Source organism: Mus pahari, chromosome 4 (assembly GCF_900095145.1).
Source record: "Mus pahari chromosome 4, PAHARI_EIJ_v1.1, whole genome shotgun sequence".
Classification (NCBI taxonomy): Eukaryota; Metazoa; Chordata; class Mammalia; order Rodentia; family Muridae; genus Mus; species Mus pahari.
Window position 1 is genome coordinate 52071441 of NC_034593.1, and position 19967 is coordinate 52091407.

The 19967-nt window shown below is 39.2% G+C and overlaps 3 protein-coding genes across 14 annotated transcripts in view; 1 reads left to right on the plus strand and 2 right to left on the minus strand.

Moving 5' to 3' along the window:
* Med12l (mediator complex subunit 12L) overlaps positions 1–19967 on the plus strand; it is a 299671-nt gene that overhangs the window by 206098 nt on the left and 73606 nt on the right. The window lies entirely within an intron of this gene.
* On the minus strand, positions 1190–4127 carry P2ry13 (purinergic receptor P2Y13). Its single transcript, XM_021195542.2, has 2 exons — positions 4070–4127; positions 1190–3642 (listed from the first exon to the last, which is right to left on the minus strand). The coding sequence occupies exon 2, from the start codon at positions 3637–3639 to the stop codon at positions 2626–2628; it is 1014 nt and encodes a 337-aa protein (XP_021051201.1). The 5' UTR covers positions 3640–3642; positions 4070–4127; the 3' UTR covers positions 1190–2625.
* Positions 10324–19967, minus strand: part of P2ry12 (purinergic receptor P2Y12) — a 45608-nt gene continuing 35964 nt past the window's right edge. For 2 of the 3 annotated variants that reach the window (XM_029537721.1, XM_029537719.1), the window contains exons 2-3: positions 13998–14163; positions 10324–12238 (exon numbers count right to left, since the gene is read on the minus strand). In XM_029537721.1, the coding sequence (XP_029393581.1) occupies positions 11191–12234 (1044 nt within the window). In that variant the 5' untranslated portion in view covers positions 12235–12238; positions 13998–14163 and the 3' untranslated portion in view covers positions 10324–11190. Of the gene's footprint in view, positions 12239–13997; positions 14164–14278; positions 14542–19967 lie in introns of those variants that run through there. The other variant, XM_029537720.1, reaches the window with a different exon arrangement.

The window sequence follows — 19967 nt, forward strand, 5'->3', positions numbered from 1 at the left end:
CAAGTTACCTATCATTCCATTCTGTAAATATTCTGCAGTTTTGAATCTGCCTTGCGAGCTTAGAGGTTTCTGTAGGGAATGTGGCTTCAAGATAGGTCTAATGCACCTCTTCTCTAGGTTCCTAGTTGTACAGGTCAGACCCTCTGCTTTTGTTGCTTTTGTTTTGAGAGAAGCTTGCCGCCTGGAAAAGCTGGTAGTGATTGGTGATCCCCACACAGACACTGATGCGCTGGGATTATGTAAGTGTGTACCACAACACTTGACTAGGCAATCCAGATCTGACTATGGTATTATAATGGAATGAAGTATTTGAACTTATGAATCACAGATTGAAGTTATGTCTGGAAATACCTTTCTTAAAAGTGCATATATTAGTTGTAAATTTATGTAGAGGTAATTGAAATTGCCATCGAAGGTAAGCTATGTAAACTATACTACCGTGTATGGATTACTATTTAATAGTGTGGCTCAGATACAGTTATGTCTAACAGAGTGTTAGCGCTTTCCTGTGACTGTGTCACGTGCTCTGTAATGGTATATAGGTTTAGTGATATGTGTAATAATACAAATGATTTCATTGTCTTATTTCAGAGACCTAGAATCCATCTAAAGGAAGCTTTGGGATTTGTAATATGCTGCAGTTACATGCTTGACTTACCCAGTTACTGGATAACTAAAGCATTGTGTCAGTAGCCTTCAAGTTCTAATGGTGAGCTGTTTGCTCTCCTTGTTTCATTTGTGGCCTTTCCTAGCCCAGGTGGGTGGCATTTCTCCTCAGCTCTAGCACACACATGATAGGAAAGCAACTATAGAGAGTTCAAGAGCTTAAGCTTCCATTTATAAAAATTTCCTTTCTCATCTGGGTGCTGGGGATCAAATCTAGGATCTTGTACGGGCCAGGCACAGGTCCTACCATTGAGCCACACTACCTGCCCTGGAAGCCTGCTTTGTTAATGGTAAACCAGTAGGAATTGGCTGCTCTCCTTTTACTTTTATAGTGCATTAAAATAAGACCCATTTGGACTCGGTATTTCAATGCATTCATTTAGTCCCAGCACTCTACTTGGAAGGCAGGGCAGGTGGATCTTTGTGAGTTCCAGGACAACCAGAACAAATAGTGACAGCCTGTCAAGAAAAAGGGCCCCTTTTGATTTGTTTTAGCAAAATTTATTAATTGCACAGTGCATATTTAGCGAATTATTATAAATCAATGTGATAAGTAGATGAGGAATGATGTCACACAGATGAGGAAATGACTGGGCTGGAGGAATCGGGGGAGGTTGGGCAGGTGAGGTTACCTGGAGTAAGGGACAGCAACTTCGGGTGTCACTAATTGATAGGAACTTATAAAGTGTATCAGATGGAAGGTTCTATGTACAATGCAGCATGGACCAAATGTGCAAATGGAGTCTGTAAAGGTCAAGATTAGCAAATGATTCCAGGAAAACAAGGAAGTTCTCTTGCCTCTGTGGCTTCTGAGGCTATGGAAAAGAGAGAAGCCAGGATTTCATATTACAGGCGCGGTTAGGGGGAGAATCGTCATGTTCTCTAGAAAAGCCAGCATCACCAGCCACATACTTTAATTTTCTTAAACCCATAAAGAGATCCAGGGAAGTAGATGAGCCCAAATAAAATGAATCAGGCTTTGAAAAAAAAATCTTTCCTCATGGATGTTACTAATCACCGGCCAACCATTCCATTGCTTACATGCACTAAGGATAGTGTAGAGCATCCTGTCTAGGATATCTGCAGTCCATTTCTTTTTTTGGGGGGGGGGAGGGTCCGGGGAGAAATTTTTGGGAAATAATAAAAATGTGTGATTTAGCTGTCATTTTTACTAATCCTGTTTTTGGGAAATGTGGTCAAGAATTAAAGCAATTAATATAAGACAGTGTGTATCAGGGACCCTATTATTATAGATAAACAGTGAGGGAAATAGTTATTCTCCAACAGGGTGCAGATGCTGTTGACCGGGAAGGTTTTGCTGACTAAACACCGCTGCCCCGCTCTCAGATTGCGCATGGCTGAGAACTGGCGTTGCCTGTCGCAGCTGCCTCTCTTCTGGTGCCCTGTTTAGATGTAGGAGCAGCCCTTTGCACTTGTGAGGAGAAAATCTTTTGAGACTCCTGGGGTTATTTTGACCAACTCACTTCGGCACCTCAGACTGCATCTCTTTGAGCCCCCACCTTAGCCTTCCCACACAGGCACTGGACATGCAAGTTGGTTGGTTTTTGTCCACAAGTGTCAGCATTCTGAAGGCTGTAAAAGCCAGCCTGGTGTTTTAGGAATTACGTGTGTGGTAACTAGAAGGAAGGTTTTTCAGGCAAACCTGTTTCCCATTAACCTTTTCCATATTACATGAATGCTCTCGAAAAGGTGACATCTAGTGGCCATTTGCTGTATTACATGTTATTGTTAACTTATCCCGCTTATAAATACATCTATGTGGTTAAAATGGGCATAAATTTTCCAGACTCTAGAATAATAAAATGTAGGGAACTGCTTAAGTGGAATCTTTTTTTCCTGTAATGCTTAAATGAAGTCTCCACATAAGTGATCTTTTGAAGTCCCATCCATTAATAGACATGAGGCCACGCATGAAATTAACCCGTGGGGCACCGGGGGTCAGGCTAGGGTGATGTTGTCTGTCTGACTACTGTGGTGCTCTTCACTTGACCCTGCTGTCCTTGCCCTTCCCCACCTTATACATGGTACCTTTTGTGTGAACTTCTTACATAAAATTATGTATATTAAGGGGTCCATACAAATGTTAGTTGTTGCCAGAAAGAGAGTCGCTTCTTTAGCAATGAACAGCTGGTTTTCTAATCTACAGTCCGTCTTATTGGTGGTTTGACTGTAGGTGTATGGTATTCTGACAAAATGCAGTGGGGCAAAGCAGACAAAGAAGACAGCCATGATGATAAATACCTTCACCTCCAGCCGCTTGTGCTTGCTGTCTTTACTCTTAAACTTCCTGTAGGAATTGTATACCTTTTTGGCAATCACCACATAAAACAGAAGCATCAGAATAAACACAGCCCAGAAAATGAACTGGCACGTGTGACTGACCACCCGATGCCACAGCAGCCCCAGGGGACTCTTTAAAGATGCACACTTCTTCACGGATGATGGCGTTGCCTCCTTGTTCAAGATCATGTTTGGCAGGGAGATGAAGAACATCAGGGACCAGACAGAAATGGAGACTGTTTTCGCAAAAGCTGTCTTTTTCACAAAAGTTTTCCTAAACGGTATGATGATCTTGAGGAACCTGTCGAAAGCGATGAGGCCTAGCATCATGATACCTACATACATCGTCTCATAGAAGACCACCGAGGAGAAAGTGCACACAAATCCTCGGAGCTGCCAGGGCGCGAGGTGTGAGTCAGAAAGGATTTTGAAAGGCAGCATTAGTGCCATGATCAAGTCTGCCACCAGAGTGTTCTTGAGGTAGACGATAAAGGTGGAGTTGCTGGGGATGTGGACGAACACCCAGAGGGCCACGGAGTTCAGCAGGATGCCTGCCAGGAAGACCACAGTATAGAGCGCCGGGAACAGCAGCTGCGTCATCCTAGTGTCCCTGGGGCACCGCTCAGACTTGTTGAAGCCCTGCATCCCAGTGGTGTTGACTGTCCCGAGCATCAGCTATTACACATAAACATGCACACAGAGAAAGGTAAACAAAGAGTCCTCATGAGTTGGCAGATAATGACTTTCAAACTTATTATTTAACTCATTCGGCGGATTTGATTCTTTGGCTAGAGCTTTTTTGAGCACATAGCTTAGTTTTGTGGTTGTTGTTGCTGTTTGTTTTTTGTTCAGTTTAGTTTTGTTTTATAAAGTCCTGTTAATGTCTACCCTTGTGAAGTCCAAACAGCAAGCACCAATCACTACACAGCAGTGACGGAACCCAATTTAAGATGTAAGAGTACAGGGCAGTTTCTCATACGTTATGAAGTACCTTATGCTTGTAGCCTGTGATTATAGAATATTATGTTTAGATTTTTTTAAAAAAATTTAACCACCTTCTACCTTTTATAGCAAGCAAATTCATAAGAAAAATTAAACTGACCTTTGTTTGGGAAGACACTCAGCTGTATGAGTTGTGGCAGTTATTAGCTCAACCCACGAATAGCTTGTGAAGTAAAGGTTCTGCTTTCTTATACTGCCTTTCCTTCCTCATTTCCCCTTGTGGGCTTCTGTAATACCCACATTTTCTAGAACCTCTTTGTCTTTAGACCTTTGGAGCATTTGCCAGTAGTTATTGGTTGCGTGTTTGGAGAATTGAATCCAGTGCTATTACCGGCTCTGCAGGCACGCCACCACGCCATATTCTTAACATTCTATTTTATTGTATTAAATTATATGTATGAGGGTGCGTATGCATTCAGGCGCCCTCAGAGGCCAGAGGTGTTGGATTCCCTGGAGCTGGGTTCCAAGGTGACTGTGAGCCCCCTGGAGCGGGTGCCAGGAAAATGCTTTTAACCACCAAACTGTTTCTCCAGCCCCAGTGTTTGCTTTTTATTATTCACATTCAGTGACCTTATTGAATACCTCATATGTAATAATAGGAGTTAAAATGGTGAAGAAAATAGTATGAAATTACAACCAAGTAGGAGGATAAGACTTGATTTGAAAATCAAATCATCTTCGGTACTCTTACAACCTGGGTGTGCAAGAAGTTTGTATGTCTAAGGATAGGGTTTTGTTGTTTGTTCGTTTGTTTGTTTGTTTTGCTTTGTTTTGTTTCTGCAGACATTGCTGTTAGTCTTTTGATACCTAGTTCTGTGGCAGATTATGTGTCACAATTCTCAAGAAGTGGTAGCTATTATTCCTGGACCTATGCATTATTCAGTATTACTTTTTTTTTTTTTATAACTCTTTAATTCTTTTTTTTTAAAGATTTTATTTATTTATTATATGTAAGTACACTGTAGCTGTCTTCAGACACTCCAGAAGAGGGAGTCAGATCTTGGTATGGATGGTTATGAGCCACCATGTGGTTGCTGGGATTTGAACTCTGGACCTTCAGAAGAGCAGTCAGGTGCTCTTACCCACTGAGCCATCTCACCAGCCCCAGTATTACTTTTAAACAAATGTCTTAAGAGCTATACACCTCATTCTCTCATGTAGCAAGTTTGAAATCATTATCTCCTTCATAGGAGTGTGGGGGAGGGGCATCGATGGCCTGACACTGGGCACATCAGAGAAAACTAAACATGCCAGCCACTCATTGCTTAGGTTTCTTGAATTGCCCAGCTTAAGTGAAGATACAGTATAACACTTTTAGGAAGCCCTTTTGGGAAACCACCTACATTCTTGAGACTTAGAGAATTTTTGAATCAGTGCTGAACTAAGATTGGTACAGTATTTCATTTTGAATCTCAGAGAGTGTGCAGAAAGTTACAATGTGTGACAGTGGGCTTCCCTGCCAGACAGATGGAGGGAAAGAGGAAATTAGATGCTCCTACGGAGGATGTGTGGTTCTCTATGGCAAGTTTCACTTCACGGTTCTTGCCATGTGCTTACTGTAGAGATGGGCCATCTTCAGGGTTTGGCTAACTAGAAATTCCTATATTACTCAGTTGAGAATTTGGAGTACATTGATTCCACATTTGAACATTTTAAAATGGAATGTACTGTGCTTCCAGGGAACTTTGGTTAACTCTTGGGAATGAATGGCACATTTAAAATTTTTTCTCTTTGGCTGAAATATCTTAAGATTCACTGATGTAATGCCCCTTAACTTAAATATATATCCTTTTGCTTTATAAGAGGATAAAAACGTAGCAAAGTCAATCTTTTAAAGTAAGTTTATTGTTAGCTTCCACAGTCAATTTAAAATTTCTCAATAGCCCTCAATCCAATATAACATTGAAGGTCTAGAAATTTTTACTTTAAACAAGGGAAATTCTGTACAAGATAATTTCATAATATGAAAAGTAGAAATCACATTTTGGTCAAATTTCAAAATGCCAAATGTGGGAAACTTTGAAAAGAGGAACTGATTAGCAATGGCCATTTCTAGGGTCACAAAGGTACATTCTTTTGGTTGCGAAATACATGTTTATTGTGAGTGAGTGTGTGTGCGTATGTGTGTGTGTGTGTGTGTGTGTGTGTGTGTGTGTGTGTTCCTTCAGTGAGTTAGTTATATCTTTCCAACATGTGGGTCCCATGGATTGAGCTCTCCATGGTCATGGTTGGTCTTCACTGGCTGAGCCATCTTCCTACTACACACTTTTTAAATGAGAGCCTCAGAGTGCTCCCCTTGGTAAGTTCCTTAGCTTCTCCCAGTACTGCTGATATTTGTTGGGAAGCATATTCCCTTGGGATGGCCTGTCTGCACGTTGCTCCCTAGGGCTGTGTGGCAGTGCCACCTCAAATCTGCGGGCCTTAGCTCCAAGTGCTTGTCTACCTGCTGCTTTTGTTTTTTTTTTTTTTTTCCTCATTTGGGAAATTATTTATACTCACTGTGAAATACTTGCCCTCTTTTTATGATGAAATACACAACAGTGTCCTTTTTATATAGTTATGGTAAAAGAACATCCATCATGTGCTCACAATGAGGCCTGTCATGGGTGATGTATGTCATGTAAGCTTGCTAAGTCAACTGAAAAGAAAATAGGAATACTGGAAATGTTGAAGTGTTTGCTTTCATTTTTGTTAAGGATGTAAGTTGAAGTGGGAACTCACATATTCCTAGGAGAGAACTCTCATTTACTCTGAAATCTACTGAGGTACTTTCCTTAGAGCATGTGAATTTCTTTTTAAACTTTCCAATTAGCGTAACCAAAAGTGATAATGAGTTAAACACACTGTGTAGTTTACAAGCAGATATCCTGAAGTGAAAATCAGTATTAGAAAAATCTCTTCAGAAACAGGCAATACGTTCACAGCAGAACTTGAAATGCTTAGTATTTAGTTACAAAGATTTTATCATAAAAGAGCGCATGTGTCTTAAAAATGAAATACATAGGAGATGACTCAGTAGGTAAAGCACTTGCCACACAAGCATGGAAGAATAAACTTAGATGGCCAGAACCCATATAAAACTAGACACAGTAATGTGTATCTGTAATTCTGTCATTCCTATTGGGAGATTGGGCATATGGAAACAGAATTCCCTTGAAGCATGCAGAGCAGCTGGTTTGGTATATGCAGCAGTAAAAAGGAAGCTCTATCTCAAACAAAATGACAAATGATGTCTGACACCTGAGGTTGTCCTTTGATACCTATATATGTGTGATAGTCTACACAGGCCCACACTCACATGGACACACACACACACACACACACACACACAAAATCCAACTATTTGAAAACTCTAAATACCAGTGTATAGATAGCAAGAAGTCATCTATATTTATACTCGTGTGTAAGTAGTTATGCTTATTTTAGTCTATGTTAATTTTTGTTTTAGTCTATGTTAGTACATAGACACTGATCATAATAATAAACACAACTTTCCCATATTTTAGTTACGCTGCTACTGTTGGACATTTAATTTGTTTGACTTCTTGAGCTGTTACTGCTGAACGTATATATGCAGGTTGTCTTGTATGTTTGTTTTAACATATTTGTAAGAATAGCTTGATCAAGTGTTAGGTATCAAAATGCTATGTGACGTTTTCAAAAAAGTTTCTATAAGGAGTGTATCAATTTATAATCCCATTGAAGATAAATTCTCTAATCCTTATTAAAATATTTTAAGTCACTTTGAAAATTATAAGTAATATACACTGTGCCATGTAAGTATAGATTTATATATAATGTATGGACATAATTCCTTTTACTTTCATATTATCCACTTACTTTCCTTCTGGAAATCACCTTCTAATGTTCTTCCCATTTTGCTAAATCCATCTATGTCTTGGTGCTTATGATTACAGTTGTGTATCCATCTCTTCAGTCCCCACTGGTGACGCTTATACCACTGTGGCCATTGCTTACAAACTAGGAAACGGCTGCAGGGTGTGGTGAGAGGGTCTGTCTCTGATGTTTTATTTCTGTTATAAAAGTAGTAATTCCAGGGTTGGCAGGCTTTTTTTTTTTTTTTTTTTTTATAAAGGGCTATGGTTTTATGTGAGTCTGGCTGAATAGTCTTCCTTGCCAGCCCTATTGTTGTGGCATGGAAGTCTTAGATAGTCTGTCTGCACAGCATGGCTGTGTTGTTGGGAAGCCTTACTGTAAACATTGGATATTTCCCCCCAAAGTTGGAGAAATTGTATTTTTTAATTAAATTACTTATTTACTTTACATCCCAACCCTGGTTTTCCCTCCCTCCTCTCCTCCTAGTCACCCCCTATCCCTAGTCAGGAGCCCTCCATGGATATCAGCCAACCCCAGCTTATCCAGTTGCAGTAAGACTACCAGCATCTCCTCCTATTGATGCTAGATGAGGCAGCCCAGTAAGAAGAAAGGGCCCCAAAGGCAGGCAACAGAGTCAGAGACAGCCCCTGGTCCTGCTGTTAGGAGTCGCACTTGAAAACCAAACTACACAACTGTAATATATGTACTGAGGACCTAGACCAGTCCCATGCAGGCTCCTTGCTTGCCAGGCCAGTCTCTGTGCCACCCTATGGGCCCAAGTTAGTTGATTCTGTAGGTTTTCTTGTAGTATCTGTGATCTCTTTGGCTCCTACAATCCTTCACCTCCTCTTCTGCAGGATTCTGCAAGATCCACCTAATATATTTATCTGTGAACCTTGCATCTGTGGCTGGGTGAAGCCTCTCTGATGATGGTTATGCTAGACACCTGTTTTGACGTATAGCAGAAAATCATTAGCAGTGTCAGGGGCTGGCCCATCTTGTGACACGGGTCTCAAGCTGGACCAGTCATTGTTTGGCCACTCCCTCAGTTTCTGTTCCATCTTTACCCCTACACATCTTGTAGACAGGGCAAATTGTAGGATGAAGGTTTTGTGTCTGGGTTGGTGTCCTCATTTCTTCATTGGAAGCCTTGCCTGGTTACAGGAGATGGCCGGGTCAGGCTCTATATGCCCCATTGCTAGGAGTCTTAGCTAGGGTCACCCTCATAGATTTCTGGGAGTTTCCATCATCCCCTGTTTCTAGCTTGTTCCAGACATGCCCCCCCATTTCCATTGTCTCTTCATCCTCCCCCAAACCTGATCCTTCCTGTTCCCCACCTCCACCCCCACCCAGCTCCCCCATCCACCCATGATATCTATTCTATTTCTTTCTGAGATTCATTAGTTCCCCCTGAGCCCTCCTTGTTTTTTCGTTTCTTTGTGTCTGTGGATTGTAGCAAACTGGACTTTATGACTAATATCCATTTATAAGTGAGTGCTTACCATGTCTGTCTTTCTAGGTCTGGGTTCCACTTCTCATTCTATACCTGGGTAGTTTGAGGGGTGCTGACAATGATCTCATTTGCAGATTAAAGTTTGGTAGAGATAGTTCATCGCTAGATTCTCTTCTGTTGCCCACACTTTGGTATTCTTACAAAATCAAAAACTGTGTGTCTAGTTTTAGATGGAAGTACTGCTGCAGCTCTGACCCCAGCTGTGTGTTCTACACTCTGGATCACAGAATAGTCCCCTTTTTGTATTGCAGTGTTGGAGATGGAACCTGGGTCCCATGCATTGTTAGGCAAGAGCTGTCTCTTTGATCCGTGTGCCTAGTCTGCACATTCCCATGTTTGACAGTCTCCATGCATCTCCAGCATCTTGTTGTCACTGTGGGAGTGCAGCAAAGGAAGTGTGGAGTAGATGCCACACTAAGAGTTACATATCCTTAGCTTTGTCCCAAAATGGAGATCAATTACCTGTGCTGGGTTTGGAAAACATTAGTGTTCAACTAATTTAGCTATGCTATAATCCACCCTTTACATTTCTTGTACATGATATTTAGATATTGGCCTTTAGGCCATCTTCTGTCAGAAAATATCCTCTAAGGAACATTCATGTTTGAAACTAATGATTTGAACTTCTATACACTGAAGATTTTTGTTTATATTAAATATGACCCTAGTTTGGTCTTATTGCTTATATGCACAAAATGATGTATCACACCATACCCAGTAAACATACATCAGTTTTGTGTTGATAACTAATGAAAATAAAATAAAAATACCACCTATGAAACATGAGTTCTGAGTACATGCTTCTCTCTTTTATCATCACATGAGGACTTATAAATGGGACTTGACTTTCCTAGAGAAACTACATAAATAATATATAATAAAGCTGTCCTGGCCATAGTTCTTAAATTCATTTACTGTTTAATAGAGGCTAAGAAGATTGAACCATTGTATCTAATAGTTTTGAATGAAGAAATTCCAACAAAATGACACAGAATAAATGCATTTTAATATTATACACATGATTACAAACAGGTAATCTCCAGTAGTTCAATCACTTTCTTATTGGTAGGTGTGATGTGTGATTCGGGAATTATAGTTACCTAAGTGTTCTGTTCATTCAAGCAGCAGGCTTTTCCAAAGCTAGTTAGCAGATAAGTACCGATAATGGCACTGTACCCAGTAAACTCAGACCCTTAGTAAAATTGATGTTTCCAGTGTTAAGGAAGGAGTAAATATTTTTAATATTAGAATGTTATGAAAGTGTACTTTAGTTAAGTTAATCATTTTATTCATCATGTCTGTTCTTTATGGTAAGATTCACCTTTTAGACCTCTACCATCTTAATGTGCATTTATAATAATTCAGGCCTTATCCATTGTAATTTCATTTGATTTAAGTCCCATTGGTTTTGTTGTTATCCTTGTTATAAATGGGAAGTTTGTGTATGATGTATCAGATCAAACATAATTCCTCACTTATTACAAAAATAATATTGTGATTGGTAATGTATTTTAAAATGACAGCAGATGTTACATTTCATGCTGCTAGTTTTGTAGAAACCAGATAAATGATTGTGTGTGTGTATGTGTGTGTGTGTGTGTGTGTGTGTGTGTGTGTGTGTGTGTGTGTGTGTGTGTGTGGTTTGCCTGTAGTATAGCAATGGGATACTATTCATTTTAAAATACACCTGCAGACTAGGATTTTTCCAATATATGTACAGGAAAGGTAGTTAAAAATTATTTTCTTACTTTATTGATTATTTAAAGAATCACTAACTCAGCTTCTTTTTAGTGAATGTTAATATATTTCTGTGGTGATTTCCTTGGATCAGCCTGGATATTAAAGACTGAAGCAGCCCCATGGGTAACGTTCTACATTGGGGTCTCCTCGCTTGGTTCTCCACCTTCCTGCCCTTTCTTCTTGTTTGCCCCAGATGTTGATGTAGAGTTTGAGCACCTCAGCATGCTTGTCAAGGAATTTCTGAAAGACTTGCAAAGAAAAAAATAGATGAATGGATCAAGGCAGGCGTTCAGTGACGTCAGCCATAGGGTACTCTCCTTCACGTAGAACAGGGTGTTCTCGGCACTACAGTCAAAGACAGCCCGAGTTTGGCTCAGGGTATAGGGAATTCGTGCAAAATGGAAGGGAACAAAGCAAATGAAGAATACAGCAATGATGATGAAAACTTTGACGTTTACCTTTTTCTTGGGAACTTTGGTTGAACCCCTTGTTCTGACATAAGACCTATAGAGTTCTTTTGTAATGAGGCTATAACAAACGATGACAATTAAAAAATTAATCCAGAAAATGACTTGGCAAATGTAATTGACTATTTCGTGCCAGACTAGACCAAACTCCGACTTTAAGAAAGAACATTTCGTTACATCCTTATCTTTTGGCCTCCTGTTGGTGAGAATCATGTTAGGCAGTGAAATTAAGAACATGAAGGCCCAGATGACAACAGAAAGAATCTTCGCACCCAAGAGATTGCTGGGACTAGAGGTTTTAAATGGCCTGGTGGTCTTCAGGTAGCGGTCAATGGTTATCAATCCCAGGAATGATATACTGATATACATTGTAAAATAAAATGTGACCGAAGTAACTTGGCACACCAAGGTTCTCAGAGGCCCGGCTCCCAGCTTGGCATCACTAAGAATTTTGAATGGAAAAGTTAGAATCATAAGAAGATCAGAGATGACCGTGTTCTTAAGAAAAATAATGAAATTGGATTTACTGCGGATCTGAAAGAAAATCCTCATGGCCAAGCTGTTTGTGATGAGCCCAGCAAAGAACAGGACGGTGTAGAGCAATGGGAAGAGAACCTGGGTGATCTTGTAGTCTCTGATACACAGGGTGCTGGTCCCAGGGGAGAAGGTGGTATTGGCTGAGGTGGTGTTGACACCAGGCATGTCCATGGTCCTGTAGTAGAAGGAGAGAGGGAGGGTGATCACAGGTCATTGGTTTGGTTGTTATCTTCATACATAAATTTTAGAATTACAGCATTGCTTAAAACTTGAGTTTTCTTATCTTTACTGTGGCGGTTAGTAGGGATGAATAGACAACCAAATCCCTGAATATCTCCTCTACACAAGTATTCCATCTCTAGTAACTTAAAATGAGGTGGTGTGTTGTGAGATGTCATTAGAGCCTTGTGCTTGTTTCAGTTGAAGGTTGTATTTCACAATGCTGTGGCCCGGGTGTCAGCCCCCCCCCCCCGTGTTGATGTTAATTAAGCGCCTAATGACAGGCACTATAGAGATGCTTTGTCCCTTTCCCCTGCATCTTCTTTTGCATGGCCAAGTAGCCTTTTGTGTCTGTTTACAGTTGTCTTTCCTTCTCTGCCCATATTTCTGGTTTCATTCTTTAGTATCATTGATGAATTCAAAATAGAGGAGTGATTAATTATGAGTTGGAATCATAAATGGAAAAGTTCAAAGAAATTGGTATAAAATCACTTCTGGGAAATGAATTCATATATTAAGTAGTAAATTGTAGAAAATAATAATCCAAGAAATTTTCCGATGCATTGGGAAATATCTCTGCCTGTGTTCAGCCATGTAATAAAATATTAGCCTCACAGAGACTCATGAATTATAGTGCTTTTAGCCCATGCATTTGTCATTTTCGACTCGTTCATTATATTTGAAGTTTGTATATGTTTTTTGAATATCATTCAGAGTGAATCCTAAAATGGTAATAACGATAACGATGATGCAGGCTACAGCTTCTGTACCTGTGATCATTACTTGACATTTCTCAAGGCAGTCAGCATCATTCCCAGCATATTTAATGGTAGCTAAAATAAAATAGCAGAATCGGATTTTTATCTGATCTCCTAGATTATCACACAACAGACAGCGGAAGGAATAGGAGCAGTTGACTTGACTGTCTTGTATCTGACTTGAAATTTAAGATGAAATTTAAAACTTTTCGAATTTCCTTCAAATAAATAAAATGCTTTCTTATAAATTAGGATTCCTCATATTCAAATACACATTTTTAAGACCCCACAAAACTTTCATGGAAAATTTAATGTGATAAATGAAGATAGCACATACTCCCCTCTAATGGGATCCTTTAATAACTGAAAACGATACAGTTAAGAATAACCCCAGAAGTATGAGCTCAGTCTTCAGCCCCTCATTCAACACCTCAGAGTGACTGAGTTCTCCACTGAGTTCAACCCTCTTTGCAATGGTTAGTTCCTCTTAATTACTCATTCCTGGACAGTTCTGACCATTCTATCTTAAGAATGTTCATTGTGTGGAGTAGACAAATCATTTAACAGCATTCTTGACATTGGGAATTTCCATTCCTTTTTATCTATTTTTAATTCTCATTTTAGGGTCAAAGCAGCAATATTTCTCCATGCTTAACATATTTTCATTGAAGAACTTAGTCTCCTACACCATTGAGACTTGCATCTTAGTTTAATTAATTTAATGCCATTCCGAACATATGCTTCTGGTTTTATTAATTGCTATATAAGGCTTTCAATTTCGAGAACAAACTTGAGTGTGTGTATATATATATATATATATATATATATATATATATATATACATACATATATATATATATATATATATATTAATTATACATACACTCATGTGTATATATTACATATTTTTTCAGAATATAAGTAGATTTCTGTTAAATGCTAATATAACAACATTACCTGGTTATTCTGCTGAATCTGGAGGATATGAGTGTCTCTGGTAATACTAGTTAGTGGAGCTTGCAGACTGGCATCTGTTGCTTTCCTCTCGGTGACTTGGTTTAGTGCCCAAAGCCCTCTGTGCTAGAGAATCTGCAGAGACTTCAGCAGTGTAGCCTTGAGTGTTCTAGAGAAAGAGAAAGGGAGAAGGGGAGAAAGCACACCTTCCATGCAGCCGTGAAGCCGTGCAGACTCCGTGTCTGTCTGCGAAGACGGGAGGAAAGCAGCCCCCAGTAGATTACCTTCTGTGAATATTCAGAGCTCTGCAGACTCCAGTCTGTCTGTTTTTAGGACTTCTCCTTTTATTTTGTGGAAAACATTGAGGCGAAGGTGGCTGAGAAGTCGTCTTTTAAAAAGCAATTTAGGATATTGTGGGTTTTTGGTTTTTAATTTTTTTTTCCCTAAAACTTGAAATAGTATTATTAAGGTAGAGGGGTTTTGTTTGTTTGTTTGGTTGGTTTGGCTATTTTCCATAAATGATAAATCCAAGTTGAGAGGACGTCTTCTAAATGTGTTCCAGGAGGTTGCGGGCTCGCTTTTGTAGATGACTGTTCACTTGAAAGCATAGTATACTGTGCTCAAAGTGGACGATGTGTCACTGTCTGACAAGTCATTGTATCATCTCAAAATATATGCTCCCTTGGGGTAGGGTAAGCCTTCTGCTTCTCGTTTTATCCTAGCTCATAATTTCATTATTTGCAACCTGGGTTTGATTATCGTCTTTGTGGGTAAAACAACACCATCATCCCATTATAAATTATTAGTTCCCCAAATTACATTAGGGAAGAAAACAGTTGTATCCAGTGCCAGGCTGATTGCACGAAGCAGCCCTCATGGTTTCTGTGAACAGAACTTAAGTAACAGACAGTGTTTCTTTATGAATTGAGTTTATGGGTAAAGACAATATTGAATTAATCATCTTGGTAACTATTATATGCAGTGTTTAACTTTTAACCGGAAAAGGCAAGATACACTTGGAATGAAATTGTAGGATAAATTTGTTACTGCTTTATATTTGTATACATTTGTTACTGCTTTATATTTGTATAAATTTGTTTCTGCTTTATATTTGTATACATTTGTTACTGCTTTATATTTGTATAAATATTTCTGGCTCCTGCTTTGGAGAAAAATCGCATGCATTCTGCACAAGCACAATATTTCCAACTGAAATGGCTGTTAGCTATAAAACCACTTGGAACGTATTTTCCATATATTCTGAATTTTGAGTGTGTTTACACTGGTTAAATCAATTTAATGATGTATCATGGCAGCTCAGCATCACTTGAACATTTTTAAAAAATGTTTAGGGGCCACTATCTAGTTTCTGTGAACCAGAAACCCCCATTTGTATTTAACCTCCCTTCCATGTGATGCCCAGGCACACTAAAGAGTGCCGACCACTGGATTAAATGGACTTTTGACTTTTATTGTCACTAATATTTGAAGGCAAGCTATTGATCTCATTCACCTTAGCAACATTTAGATACGTAGTGGGTGCAGTATTTTTACCTAGAAAGAAGTATTTGTTTGATTTTAAACTTTTCAGAAAGTTCATATGGCTGTTTTACCTTTGTACATAAACAAAGCCAATTACACTTGTCTTATTTGTTGGTTTGGATATTTGAAATACTTTTTTAAAAAAATAATTTACTTTTATTTCATGTGCATTGGTGTTTTTCCCGCATGGGTATTTGTGTAAACGTGTCAGATGCTCTGCAACTGGAGTTATAGTTATTTATGAGCTGCCATGTGGGTGCTGGGAATTGAACCCAGGTCCTCTGGAAGAGCAGCCAATTTTTCCTGACTGCTGAGCCATCTCTGCAGCACCTGAAATACTTTGTAAAGGAGCTTTAAGCTTCAAAATGATAATTGGTAACATTTGATTTCTTATACTGCCATTAAATAACCCACATTTATCATATTAGCCAGTACTCATTTTATCATCAGTTTTTGAATGAAAGGAACTTAGTAGAACAGCCAGGTTAATTGGAGGCCCTATTCAAACCTACAAAGTCTGCTCCAGAGCCACTCTTGTCTCTGAGACCATCCTCATGCCATCTCTATAGTCCCTTTCCCCTTCAGGGCCCAGGACTGAGGACCGAATGGCTCATGAAGTGGCTGCACTCCGTTTTAATCAAATAAGCACTATAATAGCCTTTATACCAAATTCTAAACTTTGGGATATTTATTGTATTTCTGAGATCTCTGTTGAAACCAGTCTTCTGAAGGGGAATTTAGATTACTTCAGAGCATAAGTCTCCCACATTAAAAGAAAATCAATTCAAGATTTCTAAGTCTTTCTTTACTGAGAATATATGTGTGTGTGTGTATGTATAATGTATATTTACATATATTTCAAATCCCTAAAACATTCTCAGCAGGAATTTGAAGAATAAAACAAACTCAGGCCTAAGCCAGCTTCATCTTTTCTGAGAATTGAAGTGACAACCACAAATACCTCTCTCTGAACTTATCACATTTTCTCCTTGGGGACAATTGCCAATTTCCCCTTTGACCACCATGAAAGCGACTGAACACTTTAGATAGAAAGTGACTCATCCTAAAACTCCATTATCATGTAGCATAATTAGTTGGACACAACATCCTCCCTGATCAGTAAACACCATCATCACATACGGTTTATAATTGTATTATAGGGAAATGAAATTTAATTTGATCATTTCTAACCAAGATAATTTGGAAAATTGAGCAGAATTTTTATTTCAAATGGTTAATTATTTGACAAATCCCTTGAAGATAAGCAATGCTTCCTGTTCATCTGAAATCTATTCAGCTCATACATGGCGTATGACTTACATATGCTTACAACTTACAGCTCATACATAACTCATGGCTTAATTACTCTAAGCAAAGTGGCCATTCCTCGAAGTGCATGTGGTCCTTAAAAATCTAGGTTTCAGCGGGAGAATGAAGAGATAATTAGACATTTGATTATCAGTTGGGATCTTGCAATTCTCATGACTTTTTTTTGTCTGTTTGTGTGTTTGTTTGTTTGTTTGTTTGAGACAGGGTTTCTCTGTATAACCCTGGCTGCCCTGGAACTCACTTTGTAGACCAGGCTGNCCTTNAACTCAGAAATCTGCCTGTCTCTGCCTCCCAAGTGCTGGGATTAAAGGTGTGGACCACCACCGCCCAGCGACTTTTATTTTCATATCAACAATTTTTTTTTATTGAGGACCTACATTATATTGGTGTTGCTTAGCTTTATTGATCATAGTTATTGAGGTTATATAAACAATAGCTTTCAAAAATAAGCCATCTTGGGCATTGGGAATATTTAGAAAGAAGAAGGCTGTGCCTTGTAATTTAAATATCTGCCAACACTGTCTTTGTTTGAAAGAATAGAAATAATGTATCACAGACTGCGCTACTGGAGAACAGGTATTTCCTTCAAAAAATATGTCATCTGCTTTCTTGATTTATGAAAAAGGGCACTGCCATTTAGGAACAGTTACCAATAAAAAGAAGCTGACAGTACTTTGTCCTGTGATACAGCCATTATCCTGTGTGTACTCATTCACTCTTCCAGCACAAGGCTAACTACGGATAAAACATTTGTCTGAGTTATTTCTTGAGCAAAATAATGTGGTTATAGTGAGATTCAGCTGAAAGAGGTCATGTTCAATGGCAAGTTTTTAATAATTTGTTTTAATAATTTATATTTGAAGATGCAGATGTTTGCTTTTTTGTTCATTCATGTATATAATGTATACATTACTCATGTAGTACAAGAATTGGACCCAGATCTTCTCAGATGCTTGGCAGAGGCTCTAATGCTGCGCTTTACTCTCTGTCCCTAATTCTTCATTCATATTCACTGTGGTTCAAGGTGGGCTCCCACTTAAATATTCAGAAATTCAAACCAGGTGTAACTTCTATGTATTGTTTTATGAGGATAATTGCATTAGCTCATCTGTTCTAAGTGTCCCAGAGAAAGGAACACATTCAGAATATTTTTCAAAGACTAATCCATAACTACTAATTCTAATATTCTATGCTCATGGAATCACTATATAAATAAAAATATATAGAGAAAGTAGGACCAGGGGAAGCAGAATACATCTTTCCAGTGGTCTCAACCCTATTATCACACAATGTGAGACACACACACACACACACACACACACACACACACACACACACATCACAGATGTGTATATTTTGGCAGTTATTCTCGACATTTATTTTAAAGGAATCGAGGTGACTTAGAAAAGACCTTAATTTGGCCAACTCCATTATTTCCTCCTAAGGATGTCTGAGAAGACACTCGCAGACTTTCTATGGTGGTTGAGAGTGCTGTGCTTTTCAAGGGTCAGCCTCTAGCTTCATGGTCAGATAGGTCCCTGTGAGCGTGATGCAATGCCTAGAGAAAGAAGTCGTTGATCTGGAGTATGTTCTTATCAAAGCTCAGTTAACAGGGACATGACCTGGTAAATTCTCAGCATTTATCTTAAAAATAAAGACTTGGACTTCTGTAGAAGGTTCCATTGGTCCTTTTCTGCCCCGTGAATAGACCCTTCGGGTACTAGGATAATTTTTGGTTCTGGTCTCAGATCATTACTGTTACTCAAAGTATGGGGATGCTAAGTTGAAAGAGTAGAAATCCACTACTGTCATATTTGCGAGTATTTATTACATAATTGTAAGTTGAGCTGCTTATCTGATCAATTCAGTGTTTGAGGTTTTGTACATTTTTCTATTTGTACAAAAAAAAATAGACATAAATGAATCATTTAGCCTGTGGAGAACGTCAAAATGTCTCTCCTTTGCTGGTGGAAAGCCAGTAATCGTTACTACTATTTTCCTGATATTAAGTCAGTATGGTCTTCTCCCTGGCAAATCCTTCCCTTTTTATTGCATGCTGATCTGGAGCTCTATTTCATTTCTCTCCATCAGGGCCATGCTTCCTGGCTCAGTTGCCCAAGCCCATCAGTAGGCTGATTAGAATTTGATGTTTCTCACTTCTTCATCTCCATACTTCTATTTTCCTTAGTTTGTTTCCCACCCCCCACCCCCCAACCCCCGGTGGTTGAGTAAAACAGTGTCCTTGTCTTTCCTGTTAATCTAGACAATGCTCCATTGTGTCCCAGCTCTTACCCATAATCTGCTCTGCAAACGTGATATCCTCTATGGAGGCTTCTTTATTTGTGTCATATAGTTGACCAGAGTTTGCTGCTTATTACCCAAGTCAAGTTTTCTCTTTTCCCTTAAGTTGTTCTTCATGCCCAGCTTCTAGTCAGCTCTCGGCCACCCACTGTTCCTCATGCCTGTCATAGCAGCCCTTACTTCACCCCATCACTTCCCTGCTGTGCTATCTTCACAACTAGTCTGGAGAAACTCTCTCTTTTGAGATATTCTGGTGTTTTTATGAAAACAAACAAATCAAAAGAGAAACCACAAACTACAAAATCCAAAGACACCAACCACATCTAAACGGACTCCTTACCTCTATTGCCTATTGGATCACTGGTTGATGGTTCCTATTACTGTGTCTCCCTGCCTGATTTCTAGGCCTTGGATGGTTAGAGCATCCTGGTAAGTGAAGAAGCACACGTAAGCATCATTTAATGGCTTGCCTGTATTCTCCACCACATAAGCATCATTTAATGGCTTGCCACCTCAGCTACCTACCCACTGTTCTTGTAGGATGTGGAGGGTTTGCACTTCCCTTAGAACTCAGCGTTCCCTTACTGCCTCATTTCTGACCTGCATTGGTTCTACCTCACACTAAATACATATTAACTATACATTCTCTCTCTCTCTCTCTCTCTCTCTCTCTCTCTCTCTCTCTCTCTCTCTCTCTCTCTCTCTCCTATATATTTTCATGTTTTTTTTTTCCTCCAACAACTTTTTCAAAGTGGTTCAGTGAAATCCAGAGAGATGCATGTTCACTCATTGGACCCTAAT